General features: G+C 39.9%; 1 protein-coding gene across 2 annotated transcripts in view; it reads left to right on the top strand.

Moving 5' to 3' along the window:
- The first annotated feature begins 1,451 nt into the window (after window positions 1–1,451).
- The window catches only part of LOC146678225 (AT-rich interactive domain-containing protein 3B), a 60,658-nt gene continuing 43,329 nt past the window's right edge, over window positions 1,452–18,780 (top strand). Inside the window, exons 1-2 of one of the 2 annotated variants that reach the window (XM_085420455.1) lie at window positions 1,452–1,821; window positions 2,802–3,434. In XM_085420455.1, coding sequence (XP_085276581.1) covers window positions 1,786–1,821; window positions 2,802–3,434 — 669 coding nt within the window. In that variant the 5' untranslated portion in view covers window positions 1,452–1,785. The other variant, XM_085420538.1, reaches the window with a different exon arrangement.

Genomic DNA, 18,780 nt, shown 5'->3' on the forward strand with positions numbered 1-18,780 from the left:
GACCTTGCTTTGTGCACTGGTGTGTAGTCATGTTGGAACAGGAAGGAAATTGTCCAAAATGCCTTGGAATGCTATAGTATCAACAGTTCATTTCACTGGAACTAAGGGGGTGAGCCAAACTCTTTCAAATCAACACCATACAATAATCCCCACTCCACCAAACTTTACATTTTGCACAGTGAAGTCACACAAGTACCGTTCTCCTGCCAACCACCAAACCCAGAGTCATTCTTTGGATTTCCAGATGATTTTCTGTCTAGAGAACAGGTTTCGACTGCTCTAGAGTCCGGTGGTGGCGTGCTTTACATAACTGCACCTGATTTTTTGGTGGTGTGAGGTTTAAACGCAGTTGTTCAGCTACAAAAACCTATTTCATTAAGCTCTCTACACACTGTTCTTGAGCTAATCTGAAGGGCACATGAAGTTTAGAGGTCTGTAGCAAAAGTCCGCTGACCCTGCTACTGTAGTAGTAGGGTAAATATTTAGTAGTGAGAAAATTTCACAACTGGACTTGCTGCACAAGTGGCATCCTGTCACAGTACCACACTGAAATTCACTGAACTTCTGTGTGGGTTCTCAATCACCTAGGTCATTTTCGTCTAAGGGACTACCATGGAAAGAAAGTTTTTTGAAAGTTAAAGAAGTGGGTATTCGTCAGGGTTCAGAGGAATTAATGTACAACACAAACACCGAACCAACAGCCATCTACATATCTCAGTTTCAAAACACATAAGCACCAAAGCCTTGTGACCAAAATGATAAAGAATAAAAGTAATATTGTTTATATATAGTTTTTGGTTACTTTATATAAAGTCTATTTTTTTTTTATTTCAGTTTACTATAAAATTTTCCCCAACACGTTTTAGTTCTTAGTTTAGTTTTAGTTAACTGTAATGGCCTCGGATCAGTTTACGAGCTAAGCAGCATGAACCATACACTGTCTGTGGTTTCCTCAAGGGGGTAGCAGGGAGCCACACTGCAATTTAATGATTATGCTGCGCTTCAACCTCAGCACAGCCCTGTCCCATTAACTTTTTGTAGAATTATTTTAAACCTTGCTTAATAATGGTTCATGTTTCATTTTAAAAATTAATAGAACAGGTTGTTTTCTTTAAACTTACTAACCGTCTACCTATTGAGAGACCAATATCCATGTGCAGAAAGATCAATTTCAAGCTTTAAAACTATCCATTTGTAACTGACAACATCCACATCTACTTGTGCTTACATTTTCATATATTGTGCCTGCATTTGGCACTTTAAAATCAGTTCAATACCTTCTGAAAATATACCAATTTGGTTCGAGTTTTTAGTTGATCTTATGCGAAGAATCGGAATTAACACATTACAGGTAAAAGAGCTTAATAAAAGTGGTGAACTGAAAAGGGCTGATACTTGTTGCTGTCGCTGGGCGGGCCTAACGCTGTAGTGCGCCATGCTGGGGGTGTCAATTGAAGGCGAGGAAAAAAACCGACTGGGAGTTACCTCAGCGCTTTCCGAGATATGAGATCTGGCCGTTTTCCAGTCGGTGCACTTTTTTATTAAAGAAGAAAACCCCGAAAATCACGGGGCAAAAAAAAAGAAAGAAAGAGACGCACACGCATTTGAAGAGGTCACCCAGAAAAACAGCGTTCAGCGGCTTTCTGCCGGCGGATCAGTCGGAATCTGCGGTGTACGCTCGGAGTCTCTCTCCCCCCCGTGCGCGCGCGCGCGTGTGTGCGTGTGTTTACAAGTGTTTGAACGACTGCCAAAAGAAGAAGGGAGGAAAACGCCAAGGAAGGAGGGATGGTGGACAATTCAAGCAGTAGTAAGGCACAAATGGTGAGTCGGGGTTCTGCTTCTCGCCCTTTTGCACTTTCCTAAACGGCAGCGAGCTGAAAACGCTCCGATTGTTTTTTTTATTTTACGCCATTGGCTCGTTCAACGTTGTAAAATTCAAAGAAAAAAACTTTTTAGGGGTAATCTGACTTTTGGTAGGTTACTTTTATTTATTCATTTGATAGTTTTTCGACAACACTGTAATGACTTTATTCATTTTTCCCTAAAGCGTTGTTGCATATTTTGCATTTGTTGGGAGTATCCTGAAATCGTATCCAGGTTTGAGGTTGTGGCACCTCACTATATAAACGCGGAAAATGTGTTTTGCCAGTTTTTTTTCTTCTCTTTTTTTCACTTTGATGGTTGTTTATCTAGTTTAGTTAAACTAGTAGTTAATCTAGTTTATCGGGACAACTACTTTTATGATTGTAGATACATGAATATCCGTTTAACTTTCTTACTAATACACACCTCTTACTGCATTGTCGTTTTGACAAATTATTGCAATACTTCCTTAAGAGCTTAGCAAAACTCAGGGTGGGTTACTGCATTTTAATTATTTCCTCTAATCTTAACAGAGATTTTTCTGTGGCTGGTTACTGTAATGTTAACTTTCCAAACTCTTTATGTAGATTAGTCCTTTGTGTAAAAGTTTGATTTGGCTACTTTCTAGTCTAGTATTTTTTTCTGCTTTTATTCATGCTCAGGTTTTAAGAGCTCCAGTTACCAGCGAGATTTTTGTAATTTTTTTTCAATTTCTTTATTTAGCTTAAAATAATTTAAATTTGTTGTTGGGATATTGTAGGTTTAAAAGTACACAAGCGTTTTACTTCTTTAATCTGAGGAAAATCATGTGGGTGAATTATCCAAATTTGTTTGAGTTAATGTTTAAATCGGGCTTCGTTGGCTCCACTGTAGCTTTCAGGAGTAATTAGGTTTCAGTATACAGTAAGTCATCCATGACTCCTCTCTTCCTCTCACAGCCCGGAATGTCTCAGGAGCCTGGTGTGGCCTTTCCTCCAAGCACCTCCGCAGGAGGAATGAAACTCGAAGCAGTGATGGAGCAGCTCCAGCGCCAGCAGCAGGCACGATTAGAAATGGAGCGCAAGGAGAGAAAGATACGAGAAGCCCACATCATGTACGCTCAGCAGGTTGCTGCCCAACAGGCCATCTTAGCAGCTGCCCGGGCTTCTGGAGCCAGCTTCATGGGGAAAGGCCTGCCTGGAGGCATCGCTGGTGGTGGATTGCCTCCCCGGGTGTCCAATCAGAGCAGTGTAGACTCAGACAGAGAGGACGACGAGGACAGAGGTCGGGATTCTGGAGATGAGGACGATGACAATGAGATGATGGAAGGGGATGAGGGCAGCGATGATGATGAGGGAAGCGCCAGTGGTCTGGAGTTCCTCCGCAAGCAAACCCTTGCTTTACAGCAGAATGCCTCGCGAATCCCAGCCCGTCCATTTGGCAGTTACTCTGCATCGGCTCCCCAGAGGGCTGCTTCCCCACCTGTTAGAGTGAAGCAGGAACCTGACGAGGGCCTGTCTCCTGCAGGGGCACACTCTGCTACTTCTCCTAATGGACAAGCTGACTGGGGCTTTGATGACCACTTTAGACAGGTTAGTATCTTGCCAGTTGTTGCCCTTCTTTCCACAGGATTTCCTTTGTAATCCATCTGATCCTATTATGTCCTTTCACAGTTATCTCATTCAAATATGAGTATAAAACTTCAGAATTTAAAATTGTCCATCTTTCCTTAAATATTGCAAATCAAGGCAGAATTTTTTTTTGTTTTGTTTTTTTTATAATTTAAATTGTCACTATAGTTTACTGAGATCCCAATGAGTATGTCCTTATACTGCTTGTCAGTTTTCCATTTAGGGTCTTGTTTGTATTCTAAGTCCAGCCCCCTGCCGTGAGAGACAACTTAATCTTAACTGTGGCTTGAACCGCTCCAGGAGTATCTTTGTGAGTCCCTTCAAATCTCTGCGGAGGTTTGACCGCCGATTGGCTTTTGTGGCAAAAAAAAAAAAAAAACTACTAAGTGACTGCTGGCAGAGGGCCAGGCCAAGGCGCAATGTTTTCACGCTCACTAGTTCTCTCCCCACGCGCTCTCATTTTGTATGCCTCTCTCACTCTGTGTCCCTCTTGGCGCTTTGCTTGGGCTCTGGTTTGGCTCTGATCCAGGTAGTGGAGTCAGGCGAGACATAGCTGCTGTAAGGCTGTGGGGTGGTTTGCTGGGTCAGTTGGAGGATTTCGGGTGGGTGGAAAGGTTGGATGTAGTACACAGCAGAAGCAGTCTGTCACACCCCACTCTCGCCTCCCCAAGAGTCAGGGCTCTGTGCCAAGTGTAGGCTACTTTCACTTGAAAGTAAATATTGCCTCAGCACAGTCTTACTGAACTCTGGAATGCCAACTGGGAACCAAGCCGAGCTGCATGTTTTAGCATCATGGCAGGTTAAAGAGAGCGCAGCAGGCTGCGGGTGATATAAAAAGCCTTAGCTGTGCAGTAGTTGGCAGTGTCGCAAATATATATGTGCTCTATCAGTGGGCTGAGGGTGCTGGACTATCATGTGTCGGGATTTTATTACTGTCTATTTAAAGGTAAATGTCTTTGCATGGTGCTTCTCTAGTTCACATTTCCAAATTTAGCTTTAGAGCGTGTACATTTGGTAGTGACACGTAGAAGTGCCACAGCGTGAGATGGTGAGAGAAGCCAGTATATACATGTTGTGGAAGGAGGCACAACGTTCTTTATATTGTTCATTTGCTAAAGTCACCGGCTTCACATGAATCTTCACACTTTATCAAAGGGATGCTGCTGGGACTGTTTAAATGGAGAATAAATGAAACTGTCTTTCTTATGTTCTTCAATATTTATTATTTTAAGTGCTGCTGAAATGTGCAAAACTTGGCAGTAGATGTCATTGGCAGTGTCAACACCAGCAGCCTTATTTTCTTTCGGGTTAATTTCCATGTCATGCCAGCATGAGACACCATTGACTGTCATCAGATGAAGGTAGCCTGTGGGTTTAATGGCCATTGTTCTGGTATCCGGGCTAAGGGGTACATTTCCAAGAAGCTAATAGCTGATTGTTTTCAGATTGGACAATGTCTTCCTCTCTTGCTCTTCCCATGGACCGCTTGTGTGCATCGAGCCATATGCTCGCTCAAATGTGATTGGTCAGTGATACTTTCATTATGAAAGAAAACCAGAAAGCCTGTTTTTTTTTTCTTATGCCCATTGCCTATAGATTCTGCATAGTCATATACAGAATCTGTACATAGAAACACACTCCTGTTCCTGTTCTTATCAGGATAATTTTACCCTTACAGACACTCTCATTGATTCTACTCTGAATGAAACCAGGTATGTGTGCAATTAGTCAACTAGATCAATTTTTTAAAAAGTTGGTAAAAACTGTTTTTACTTCATTAATATACAAAGGCAGTTAACTGTTGGGTCTGAGATTTCATCCCCTGGAGGTGACAATGGAAATTTGTAAGCAAGCAAAGTTAAAATAACACAGTTGAACGGCCCCGCAAACAGTTGCACTTCTCGTGCAGTTATTTTAGAAAACTAATCGTTATATGTAGACTTTGTCAACATCAACTCTGGACAAGCATGTGAAGTTTTTTTTTTTTGTTTTTTTTTTTTTTTTTTAAAAAGCTACTGGTATAGCAAAACTAGCATTAGCCACTCTCGGCAAACTACGCTGTTACACATGGGGCTAAGTCAGCAGCATTTAAAATGTTTTAGCAGCTTCAAAAGTCTTTTAAATACTAGAGTATTTCTACGAAAGACCTTTAACGTCTATTCTTAAAAATTGTGTTTTTTCAAATTTTCAAAGGTTTTCTTAGTGTTTTTGATTTTAGACTTGCCAATTTGTAAAACTTTCTACTCGCATTTCATTAACAAATTAGTCACTAGGAGAATCTTTGCTTAATTTGCAAGCTAATCTGCTAAGATAAGCAGGTATGAGCTTGTTTCAGAATATGCCTCTGGCATCAAGTGCTGCATTAATCTGAACAGTTAGAAGTGTTCATTAGATTATATATTTTATTAAATTAAATTAAACGACTATTTCTGGACGTGACTAACAGGCATATCAAAGTTTGATTGTCATGTGACAAATCAAACATGTGACAAATGATGACTATATAGTTTCTGTTTCTGAATATATGTATAAAATTGGGCTTTCCTGCATTGTGTGGGATGTGTTTTAGTTCCAGATGTCAAGGTGTCAGAATGAGTGGATGAGTATTATTTGCAGGGATGAGCAGGCTTTGTCTCGGCATTGTTAGAGCTGAAGATCATAGCAGCAAAGTTGTTGCTGACCAGTGTCCTATCTGTGGCCTGGTGTCTTTTATTATAGAGTGAAGGCTGAGCCAGGGGGTTGGGGGAGGCATTATGGGACGAGAATTGGTCTGGCCTTTTTTTTTTTTTTTTTTGTTTCCTCCCTTTTATCTTTCCTGTCATTATGTCAGCTCTGCAGTATTTAATGACGGCTCATCTCTTCAGGCAGTTTCAGGTTGCACCGCTGTAGGGGGAGGGGGGGCAGTAGAGGCAGAACAGTTTTTTTTCTTTCCTTTTTCTTTCTTTCTTTTTTTTTTTTTTTGATGTCATTGTCTTCTAGAGGCCAGAGACAAGCCTGGCGGATGCCGCAAATACCAACCCGCTATAATAATGGGGGGAGCACATTTATTATGTTCTAAAAGCAGTGACAGAGGAAAGATGAGACGACAGCTAAAGAGCCAGTTGGATGGAAGACCATTTACATTAACATTTAAATTTCATGTAAACGGTCAGATTGGACCAAGGCTTTTATCCAAAGAACTCTTTGTATGATATCTGCCATGCTTCTTGAATCATAGCAAACCACATTCAGAGAGAGACTCTGGATTTCATTCAGCACATGAGATATTAATGACATATGAATAAAATAATAATACTCATGTGCTAGTTCACCAACAGTTTACTGAAATAAAAGTGTTGATTGTAATGATCTCTAAACTAGGGCTGGGCGATATATCGAGTTTTTTAAAAATATCGATATATTTTCATACGAGATATAAGATGTGACAATATCGTTTATATCGATATAGTCTATGTTACGTTATAATTATACTTGTGGAGCCGCAGATTTGCCTCTCTTTCGTCCACTTTTGTGGACTCCTTCACTGAACACAACTCCGCCTCCCCCATAGCTTCACCTGACAATGACAAGGCAATGACAAGATGAAAGCGGAAAATCTCCGTTAGCGAGTTACCGCGGATGGCCCCGTGCGTGGGGCTGGACGGCGTCAACGTGTTAGCGAGCTAACCGCGCTAACGACATGCAGCCCGGAGGGGCTGCACGGCCTAAAATCCTTTCATTTTCTCAAAACTCGACAGTGCGCCTTATGTATGAATTCTGGTTGTGCTTACTGACCACGAACCGATTTTATGTGGTACACAGCGCTCAGCAATCTGTCAAAAAATGTTTTAATATGACTTTGCTAAGCTACGGAGCTGCACGGCTTGATGTCGGAGGATTACGGCTACCGGGGAGGAGCCTCGCGGAGTGATACGTACTGTGTGTGTATAAGGACCACAAATGGCACCTGTTCAGAGACGTGGTGCAGCTGTGAAATCTGTCTCTTTGTTATTATGCTCAGCGTCTATTAGTTTACATTTTGACTGCCCAATTGTGAGCTTTTTGTTATGCACAAAAACAACATTTTCTTTTATTTATGGACCATGATTATTTAATAAATGCTGATAATTTATTTTTGAGTAATTTCTTCATGTACATCTATGCTGTATGTAAATAAAAGTGCCCGTGTGACATCTGGGACACAGTGTGACTAAGAACTCTCTTTTTGTTCTTAACTTATGGCTTTAAAAAAAAAAAAATCGAGATATATATCTTATATCGTCATCCAGCTAAAAAATATCGAGATATGAATTTTGGGTCATATCACCCAGCCCTACTCTAAACAATAGGTAGAGTGTGTCAGATATGATGATGAACAATCAGTGTATATATGTAACATATAGATATGAAGGGTTATTTGTTTTAGTTTTTTTTGACTGCACACAAATGTTGATGGACTATACAGGTCAGACTGAGTGGACAGACATGGTAGCCAGTGTTTTCTTGTCAGTGATGTATGTATGGTGACCTCAGCCCCATCCTAAACAGCAGAGTAAATAATTGTCAAACAAGGAGATGGACAAAGGTGTCGCGTGGTGAGAGAGCTGGACCGGATAACCGACCGGCCCCAGCGCTCTGGCCTTTGGACAGAGGCTACATGACCTCTGTAATCCAGCCCCCACCCGCCCCACCTCTCCTGTCACAAACACACACATATCCAATGTCCTCCTCTTCTTGCCATAATCAGTCTGTGACTAATTGTTTTAATTGTGCCTGCAGATTGTGTACTATGTCCAACTCTATTGGCAGCGATATTGCTTTGGTTGGATTAGCTGGATGTTTAACATGTTGGGTGTTGTGTCTGTAGAAGCAGTAGCCTTGTTTTAGGTTTAAGAGTTTACCAGTTTACATCCAGATTTTATTTGAGGTTTTGAGTTTTATGTATGTGACCTATGTCGTTGTAGACTATTGAGAGCAAAATGGTTTGGTTCAATCTTCCTTGTGTCACATAAACTAATGGCGATGAATATTAGCACAGGACATTTAGATTATAGTTTTGCATGGTAATACATTTGCATGCAGTTGATTTACATGGTACCTGAGTAATTACCCTTTGCAGCCTGATTAGATTTGTAATTTTATTTGCTTAGACTGGATGACTTTTTGTTATGGAGATGCTGAAAACCTACTTGCCTTAGCATTTCAGGCTTAAGTAAGTCAGTGCAACAAATGAGGCCCAGTCAGAACAGAAAAAAGGCAGAATAGGTGTTCGAGTTGGATGAAGGATGCGTAACACAGGGAAGTGGTAGAGATGCACTGATTGATTACCTGATGACTGGACTTGGGTGTTTTATTTAAGTTGATCTGCCATGGCTGGCTTGTCAGCCATAATTGAACAATCATTTTATCTGACGTTCTCATAATGATAACAGTGTAGCCAGTAATGTCACTGCTGCCTTTATGGACGTCTATTCAGAAGATCACTGGTTCAGTTCTAGTCGGAGACAAAAATCCTATTTGGGTTTGTGTCAGAAAGGGAATCTGGCATGAAGGTAGAGGTAGAGCAGATTATCAACCAATTACAAGGTTGGTGGTTTAATCCTTGGCTGCTTCAGTCTGCATGCCAAAGTATCCCTGGGGAAGATACTGAACCCCACGTTGCTCTCCCATGCATTCATTGGCGTGTGGCATAGAAAAATGTGTATGAATGGGTGAATTAAGCATTTGCGATAGAGCACTACACCACAGAGTGCTACAGTAGAGTAGAAACACACTATATAAGAACAAGTCCACTTACCAAATCTTCTGTCCTTTATATATTGCAGCAATTTCAGTAAAAGTGATGATCATGCCACAGATGGATTTAATGACCAACTCAGTTATGCCAAGATTGTTTACATAAGGTATGCAGTTGTGGAGAAGACGTAAAACTACACCTAGAAGGGATTAAAGAAAATATGCAGCCAACCGGACCAACTTGAATCCGATGTCTGGCCAATGGTTATGAATAAGCCCTGGCATCGCTATCACTCTTAAGCCCTCTTTTTGCTATTTACTACTTCTGTTGAGGCAGCGCTGTTGCATAATTTAGCTGTCGCCCCAGCAACATCAGCCAGGAAGTGGGGAGCTACACAGCTGCAGCAAGGAGATCAATAAGGATTGTGAATGAGCTTTAAGAGGTTGGAGTGTTTGCCCGAATTTTCCCCTCATTTATGATAGATGAGCAGGACATTGTATTTAGCAAACTGACTTTTAGTTAGAATTTTGACAGGTTTGCGGAGACTTTACCAGCAGGTTGCTGTTTTTGTTGGGCGCATACAGCTGTTTCTCCGTGTCTTATGTTGAAGTGGGAGAAAGGAGGCCTCACTGCCATATATGCCAGTCTGACCTTGTTTGTGCTTTCTCAGTGTTATGTTGTTTTCCCATATGCCATAACTGTCAGTGGGTTTTAAAAGTACTGTGTATTATTTTGTTTACTGGAATTCCTGTTATGTTGATTTTATGAGGCTGGAATTGCTGTCTGACCTCTGCTTCCACAAACTGCCTGCAAATGGAGGTCATTCAGATGAGACATAATGAGGAAGGCTGAGTTCCTTTAAAACATGCTGCAGTGCTTGTTCAGAAGAAGAAGCTGCACGGTAATGCGTGAGAACTGCATCATTTCTGCCATGCTGTTGAGCCACACAAGGAATTGAAAGCCTCAACCCTGACCGTTCACTTATTGGTGTAAGTCCTAACAACTGCTTGCATTTTCAATTAATTAATAATTGAAAAACGCTGAAAAAATCCTCTTTGACAGCCCAATAGGCATTTCTAAATTTCGTACTTGTCATTTAGCACAGTGTAGGTGGGATATGTTCGTTTGGTTCTTTTTTTAATCTTGCATATGTGTAGCACTTTTGCAAGTAAAAATTCTATCTACTACTTTTTGTTTGTGGCAAAGTAAATTCCACAGTTTCTTTGTTACACGCTTTACTGATTTGCACTCGAATCAAAGTCCTTCTAGATGCCACTCAGCATCTTTAGTTCCTTTTGGGCAGTCATTTTGGGATTACAGTCAGTTGCGGATTATCTCAACTGGCTGTAATTTCAGTTTCACACTGACAACCAAACTGCATGTATATGCAGTTTATCTGCCAGATTTGATAACATGCTTAAAAGGTTTGGTGCCTAAAACCTAAAATAAGGTTTGAAAAGCATTTCTTTTTCCCCACTGGAGCTTATGCTTTTATTATGATCTATACTTCTGTGGAGTCCTACAGATTTCAGTTTAGATTTTGTGTGTCTGTGTGTTTCTCTAATATCGATGGTCAAGTATATTTCTTGTTCAGTCTTTCTTCTGAGCACAATTCTTTTTAAAAACCTTTTCAGCTTTTTTGTCATGTAGATAATGACTGCTTTGGACATTAAAACGATTTTACCTAATTTCTAAATCTGCCACATTGATTTCAGATTAGACTGGCTAAAAAGGTCATATTTCAGCTGTGTTTTTAGCGCATTAGTGTGAGTCCCTTTCTTTCTATATGTCTTCATGTCATACATAAAATCAGCCACAGCAGCATAATAATGAATGTGAATCTTAAACTGTTTACTGTTTAAGTTCCCATAAACATGTTCGGGTTTGTTCCTCAAGCACTTAACTCTTAAAACTCATTTCCCACACTTTGTTTGGGGATCTTTAAACAGATCTTTTATAACACAGGTTGTCTTATATCCGTGGTTCAGTGCTGAGTGAACTTTGGTTTACCTCATTAAGGCCAGATGTAAGCTGGCTGGATTGGATGGAGATGTCTGGGCTTTTAGCCTTGTGTTTCCATCTTTAATGTCTGATTGATGCTGCTCTTAATGTAGCTTAATGTTGGTCACTGGCTATGGCTCCACTCGAATTTGTGTCAGGATGGAAACAAATAAAGGTGACGCATAATTGTGTTTTGCACCCCCATTTGCTAGTCGAAATATTGTAGAAGTAACATCAGAACATCTAACTTCATTTCATCTGCCCGTTGTCTTAAATTGATACATATGAGGAAATCAAAAGAATAAAAAGCACATTATCTAAAAATTATTAGAATTAATTCACTTAATAATCTCAGTGCTGTAGTGCAACTGTTTGCTCAAACCTTAAGCAATAAAATACATTATTCTCTTTTTTTCTGATAAAAGCAGCCAGCTTATCAAACATCTAGTTGAGAATGTTTTCTCATTCGAATCTCTGAATCAGTGTGTAAAGTGTAATTGCCCTGGTTATAAAACAAGCCTCATTTTGTGCAGAGCTCCTCTTAACAGTTAAGTGCAAAAGACCCCCCCCCCCCCCCCCCATCTGAAATAGAGGTATTGAATTTAGTAGGGAGATGAAGGGGGAGGGAAAGGGGGAGGAGATGCTATGGAACTAGAAGAGGGTTTAGTGGTCTGGCTCAGCACACTAAACTGCCCCACCCAGAGGAAACATTCCAGACAGAATTAAAGAGTTAACTCTTCAAACAGTGAACATTCCCACTGGGGGCTCCCATTGAGGGGGTTTGATGGGGGTGGGTGCATGCCCATGTTGTAATCGTGCCTCTGATTGGTGATCTTTCTATTCATTTTGCTCAGTGTCACAGGGGCTGTAAAAGAAAGAAAGCCAAAGGCCCTGAATGGGAGGAGCTGGATGGGAGGACACAGTAGTCCAGGCAGAGACAGTTTTTTATTTGTCTGAGTCCCAAAGGGCACATCTGCTGCTGACAGGCAGGAGGAAGCTTCTCATAGTGAAACCAGTCACCTCTGTCACAGTGTGGCTTGGTTAAACGCAGCACTAACTACCAGTCTTGAGTCTGCCATCCACGCTCAAAACTATAACACTTATAGTTAATCTTATAGTAGTGTTTCACATGCTGGGCACAGCAGGCATTTGCCTGTAAAAAGTTACATTTTAAAAAATGTCTTTGCACATTCAGAAGATAAAAATGTTATCATTTATCTTTTGAGGGGATACTCCCACTGGGTTTAAATCTGGGACTCTCCACCATTTGACCCTTAGAACTGAAGAAGCTTCTCGGATGAGAGGTGAAACATCTTCAAGCAACTTAAAGAAGTCCAGACGCTTTTCTTTCCAAGCTCCTTAGACTACGGTGACCTGGATGACTGAGAACCTTCACAGACATGTTGTCATTTATTATCATTTTTGAAGTTTAAATAATAGTTTGAGTTATTACAGATACGAGCCATGGTATCAGTGGCAACAGCTGTAATAGGTGGTTGTGTGTAAGAGTGCTTTTACATCCATTTATGGACTATTGAAGCTTGTATATGTTTTCCTGTTTTCACTGTGATTTAGATCAAACTACACCGGCTTACACATAAGTCAGATATTAATCTAATACTTTATTTGAGCCTAGCAGATAAGAAGGGATGAAAAAAAGATTATTGTATAGTAATGGTCGTGTATACAGTATACCTGTTTACCGGACATGATGTCTTGTTACATCAATTTCAAACAGGGAGACATCTGTAGTGATGTGCAGCACATAAATACATTCAGATAGAGGAGACAATACTGCCATTCTTAGACTGTAAAGTGCCATAAATAGTGTCTAATGAAGAAAAAAAACAAAGCTTGAAAGAGAGCTACAACGTCTGCCTTCTTTCTCACCTCTAATCAGCTGGCCCCTCGTGGCCTGAATGTCAGTTTGTCAGGGTTGGAAAGTTACAGATAATAGGCGACACAGTCAGTGAAGTTGACTTTGGAAAAGTGTGGGCGTGAAGAGATTTCCAGTGCCACCTGACAGGCACTCAGACAGTTTGATGGATTGCTTCTGCAACATCATGCAAATGACATTTAAAAAGACCCATCTTGTCTGGCAGTGATGGCCACAGTTTTCCTTTCTGTTTAATTGAATTGAATAACAAAAATTGTCTCATTTAAATGCAGATTGCGCATATCCGTTGGGGTTATTACACTCTTAAATTGACCCTGGAGGATTGACTTTCTTGCTTCTAATGGAACTGGAGTTACTGATGTATGCTGTAATTTGATCGGTTTGTAGTAAAACCACAAGCCCCCACCCTTCGCACACCATCTCTGGTTCTTTTTGTTTTTTACAAGCACTTCTACTGAACATATCTCAACACCTGCTCTTTAATGACGGCAAACATAGAAAGAGGAATAGCCAATAGAGCAGGGCGATATGGCCAAAAATATTTATCACGATATATATTTGAAAATTTGCGATAACGATATAACCGACGATATAATTGATGCGAGACAAAATACAACTCCACAACATTACTAGCGCAAAAAGACAACCTTCCATTTATTTTCACTTAAACAAGAAGCTGGTTTTTATGTACATTAAAGCTTTATAAAAATATAACAGTGCAAATGCAAATTCCTTGCTGAAAGTTTAACCAAAAGGCATTTCCAGTAGAAATGGGCTGACATATCCTGAGCATAACCATGTATAATATCCACTGAAGTTAAAAAGAGGTGCTTTGCAACATTAAACTGCAGTGTTCAGTACGCATTTTTCGGACCATAAGGTGCACGGGATTATAAGGCACATTAAGCGAAACAAAGCAGTCAGATAAATCAAACTTTATTAAACTCATTCTTCTTGCTTCCTCCACTTCTGTACCATTGATTCATTAATGTTGAATTCTCTGGCAGCTGCTCTATTCCCATGTTGCTGCAGTATATTAATGACTAACCTCGTATTGTGGATGGATTATCTCAGTTGTTCTCCTGACTGAAGTTTGGTCCGTTTACAGCATCCTGCCATGCGATTGCATTTGTCTCTAACCATGAAGAACCTTCACGTTAACTTTTATAAGTGGAAAAGTGTTAGTGTTCGTCCTCCAGCTTCACTGTTTATGTTATGCTAACATAGCTGTGTCGCTAGCGATCACGTAGCACATCATTATATACCAGCTAGCCCAACTTCAGTAACCCTACAAACGTCACTGCTGTTTAGTTTCCCGTCTTCATTTATGTTGGAAGTGATAGCAGAGCTGTACGTTTGATTTTTTTCAGAAATCTCTCAGTCAGAACATGCAATATCATGCTTAGGTAACTAGCGAAACTAGCGAGCTAACTTCCGCTAGCTTCCTGCTAACTTCTAACTCCGTTAAATGTAATAACTTTTGTTTTCATGGATGCCTGGAAGTTAAACTTTATAGTTACACCTGGTAAAGCAGCAATGCTGATCGTTTTATTAAAGATGAAAGAATTTAGACAGTTCTTAACTCTAAGTGATGCTGCAGTGTTGTTTGACCTGAAGCATACGGAGTTTAGGACCCAGATTACTCCCAGATTTAAGAGCATCTTAGTCCGACAAATATGACAATAACAACGGCCGCTTGCATGTTCTGCAAAAAAATGTGCTTTGTTGTGTATCTGACGGACAAACACCAAACCAGTTCCACATCACGGAAGTTGCACCATTTTTACAAACCAATTCTGGTTCATCTGTTTCACTCAACAATCGGCCATGTGCGTATGAAAACAAAGGCACTGCGCACGCGCGTTTTACTCCCATTCTATCGCGATATTTCATTTTCCTATCGTTGCCTAACATTATACCGGTATTACCGTGAACGGTATAATATGGCCCAGCCCTAATAGCCAAATTAAAACGGAGAGACACCCGGCCTCAACTTTGGCAGCTGGGGGGAAACAGAGGCAAGGTCATATGACACCTTGGAGAGAAGTCTCCTTGAGTTTTATATAGGTTGGCACCATATAACAGTATGTACAGTGCACGTGTGAATCTGTTACTGTTAACACTCGTGCAGTGACTCTTGGCACACTATGTGAGGTCATGTTGTCCCCGTGATGTGTATGCTCTTATTTGTCTATCTTGATTTCATAAAATTAATTACATTTTAATGAATGATGTGCTTTATGTGACATGTAAAAACAAAACAATGTTATAGCTGCTTTTTTGCTAGCACAAAGTCTGTAAAGCAACTCACATCTAACCAGTGTTAGTTTAGTAGCTCTCACATTAGCTTTCCCCCACTGTCCGCCATTTTCCTAAGGTGGTTTCTCCGTCACTAGCAGCTAATTACCATTGGTTCTTAATAATTAAGGGAGCTATACCACAAGGAGTCATTAAGCAGTGACTCTGGTAAGTCAAACTGGTGGGTGGAATTTGTTGGAGCACCAGCATGTTCGAATAAAAGAGAACGTGAAGTGATATTTTTGTCGTATAGATATTTTGTCCCATCCTTTTTACATATCTTTGAATCTTGATGTGAATACTTTGCATTGAGACGTATAAACAAATGTTAGTCTTTTTGCAAGAGATGCAAAAAGAATAAAATAAGCATGTAATGAAAACATTGTCTGCCTCGATTGTGTCCTCGCTCAGGGTGAACCTTTTTCAAGGGTGCTGTCAGGGAGTTCTATGAGGAGCTCTATTCTCAAATGAGCTCAGTCAGACAAATTGAAATAGTGTTTGTGAGAAAATTACTTGGAATTATTTGAATTGGAAATTGGCTTTAGTCGTTTTTCATTGTCTAGTGGCTCTTTTTTTTTTTACATCATTCTTTGAATAAGGAAGCTAAATGGCAGATTTTTTTTTCTTCTGTGTGTTCGCAATAGCGGATGGAAATGCACAGAAATGCTTAAATGATTTTCACATCCATACACTTTCTTAACTAACTTCGTTGAAGGTTTTAGTGTTGTAGTCCAGATTGGATTATGGGATTATTATCTTGATACTGATAACCTAAAAATATCCCAGCCCTGCCAAAATCACCAACAGCAGGTGTTTCAGAAACATAATGCAATTAAGGTATAGACCTTGTCATGGGAGGAACATAAAGCAGCGTGACATTTATGAGGCTGTCTGTGTTGTAGCCACAACATCCTCCAAATGGTAAATTGCAGATGGAGTCAAAAGATATGGTCTCTTTTTTGCACCTTGTAGAAAGGCAGAGGCTGTGATGAGGTGAAGGGTGAGAGTTGTCTATTGTTTTTGGCTTTCTTGGCCGTCTCGTGCTACTGGTTTGGCTCAGCTCCAGGCTAGAGTCAGGGGGCTAAAAGTGCTAACTGGACCACTGTGTCAAGGCACTTGGGTAAACATTGCAGCTGACTGGGACCTGGCACAAAGCCACGCAGAGTAGAACAAGTTGAAAGAGGTGCAAAAGGGTTTCCTTTCACTGTTGCCTCTCTGCTTTTCAGTCTCCATTCCACTGGCTGCCAAAATCCCATGTAGTTTATAATAGCTTGTGGCCAGATTGTTTTTCAGCCAAGTCTTCAAACACAAGCTTAGTATAATCATGTACTTGTGAGAGGGAGAAAGGAGCAAAAAAAAAACAAAAACCAGACTCCCATACGCTCAGAAAATGCAATGTGTTCAGACTCCGCCATCCAACATTTACATTCTACGTTCAGGGATTTACATGCCCCAAGTTTCACAGTTCTTGAATCACAATCACCACAAGAAGTGAGCTTTAAGTGGAGTGTCTGTAAAAAAGCCACAGGCTAACCACTGGGTAAATCCTAAATGTTGTAAAGGTTTATGGAAAGTTTCATATTAAAGAAAAAAGAAGCTTGTTTTTTATTATTTATATGAGTTTTGGATATATTATTTGATAGTATCTTGTAGGGCTGTGCGATAGGACCAAAATCTCATATCCCGATATAAGAATTCTATCGTCCCGATAACGATATAAATCACAAAAATGTGACATTTTCTGTAAATTCTGTGAATCTCGGGCAGCTCGTCTTGTGGGAAGTGTTTCCAGCTGCGCGTCATGTACCCTGAGTCGAGTGTTTTAACCGATGCATGAAACGATACATTTTTAGACATAAGTTGTAACGGCCGCCGTTTTCTTTGTGAGTATTTATTACACGGCGTGCTGCGGGGAAAAGCCTGTTCTAACGTTTGAGTCTAAGGTTTATTTTTTAGCACCTGGCGGCTCTTTTTAAATTCTCATCCGTAAATAATCTGCTCTTTCACGTGATTCAGTTTATTTTGAAAAGTCTCAACAGGATCTTGAGCTTTATTGTGAAAGGTAAATGTGGAACATAAGCAAGCGGACACGCGATGCTGTTACCGTCGTTGTTGCTAACGACAACGCATAAAAACATGCGCTTGTCCATCTGTAGTGTGGTTATATTAAATATAAGAGAAAGAGAGAACTTTAAGAAATGAATATAGCCACTACAGTGACCATCAAAACGATGAAAAAATATTGCCGTAAAGAGTTTATTTTGTAAACATGTAACAAACGATAGTGGAAAATGAAACGATAGACGTTTTTATATCGTCATCCGATATATATCGTTATATCGAACAGCCCTAGTATCTTGTACAAAACTAAATAATCAAAAAAGAAACTGATAGTATATTTTAAGAAGCGTAATGAAACTTCAAGCTTTCATTATTGTAGAGATTGTAGATTAATGTCAGCAGCATATATATTGTTAGATTCACCAATGAATTGCTTATACTGAATTATATCAGTTGCCAAAAAACCCACCAGGCTCTGACCTGCAGTCGATCTGGTTAATAGACAATCGCTCTGTGAATGGAACTATGGACCACATCAACTTAAGTCGATAATTTCAAAAGCCACGGTAGTAAATGATTAAAGAGTAGCACAGAAAATTAGAATTAGTAACAGCAGGGGCTTCACTGCACCCACATTATTATAAGAAATATGTGTAGTGGCTTTAAGAAACACAAGAAAACTACACCTCCATTGTTCAGTTTCTTCTCAGCCTGTAATGTATGGAGATTTTCTGTTGAGTTCAATTATTAGTCAAAATATAATGTATACTGCTGTCAGTGCCCAGGCATTGATCTTTTCCGAAGAAGCTCTTTTTCTAAAAAAGACAAGCATAAACATGGGACTTTTTTTCAATAATGTTTGTCACAGATTTGGGAGTCCCCCCAACCCCCAGTGGAGCCAGCCTAATTAGCCAGCCATCTGGTCAAACAAAGACAACTCAGGTTTTTCCTGCCCTAAATAAATGTGATTAGAAAACCTAAAGAGGCCCTGTGCTTTCAGTAAAATAAGGATGTGTGGAGGCAGACGTTCATAAATTCCAAAAGGATTAAAATATGAAGTGAAATGTAATATTTGCAGACAGTAATTTAAGTTTCTCATTTAGAATTTGGAAATAAGCTGTTGTGAATGCATACTTTAAGTGGGTGCGCATAGATAGAAAATGAAAGTGCAACAATGATGTTTGTGAAAGTTTAGCATGCTTTTCTTTTTCATATATTTGAGGCACTGGCAAAATGTTAATTGATTTCAATATAAAAACTGCACTGGTTTTTTTTTTTGGTTTTTTTTAAATTTATGTATTTATTTATCATGTCTTTCAAGCTGTATTTAATCT

Source organism: Rhamphochromis longiceps, linkage group LG1 (assembly GCF_057381845.1).
Source record: "Rhamphochromis longiceps isolate RC_006_pf linkage group LG1, R_longiceps_female_GT1.1, whole genome shotgun sequence".
Taxonomy (NCBI): Eukaryota; Metazoa; Chordata; class Actinopteri; order Cichliformes; family Cichlidae; genus Rhamphochromis; species Rhamphochromis longiceps.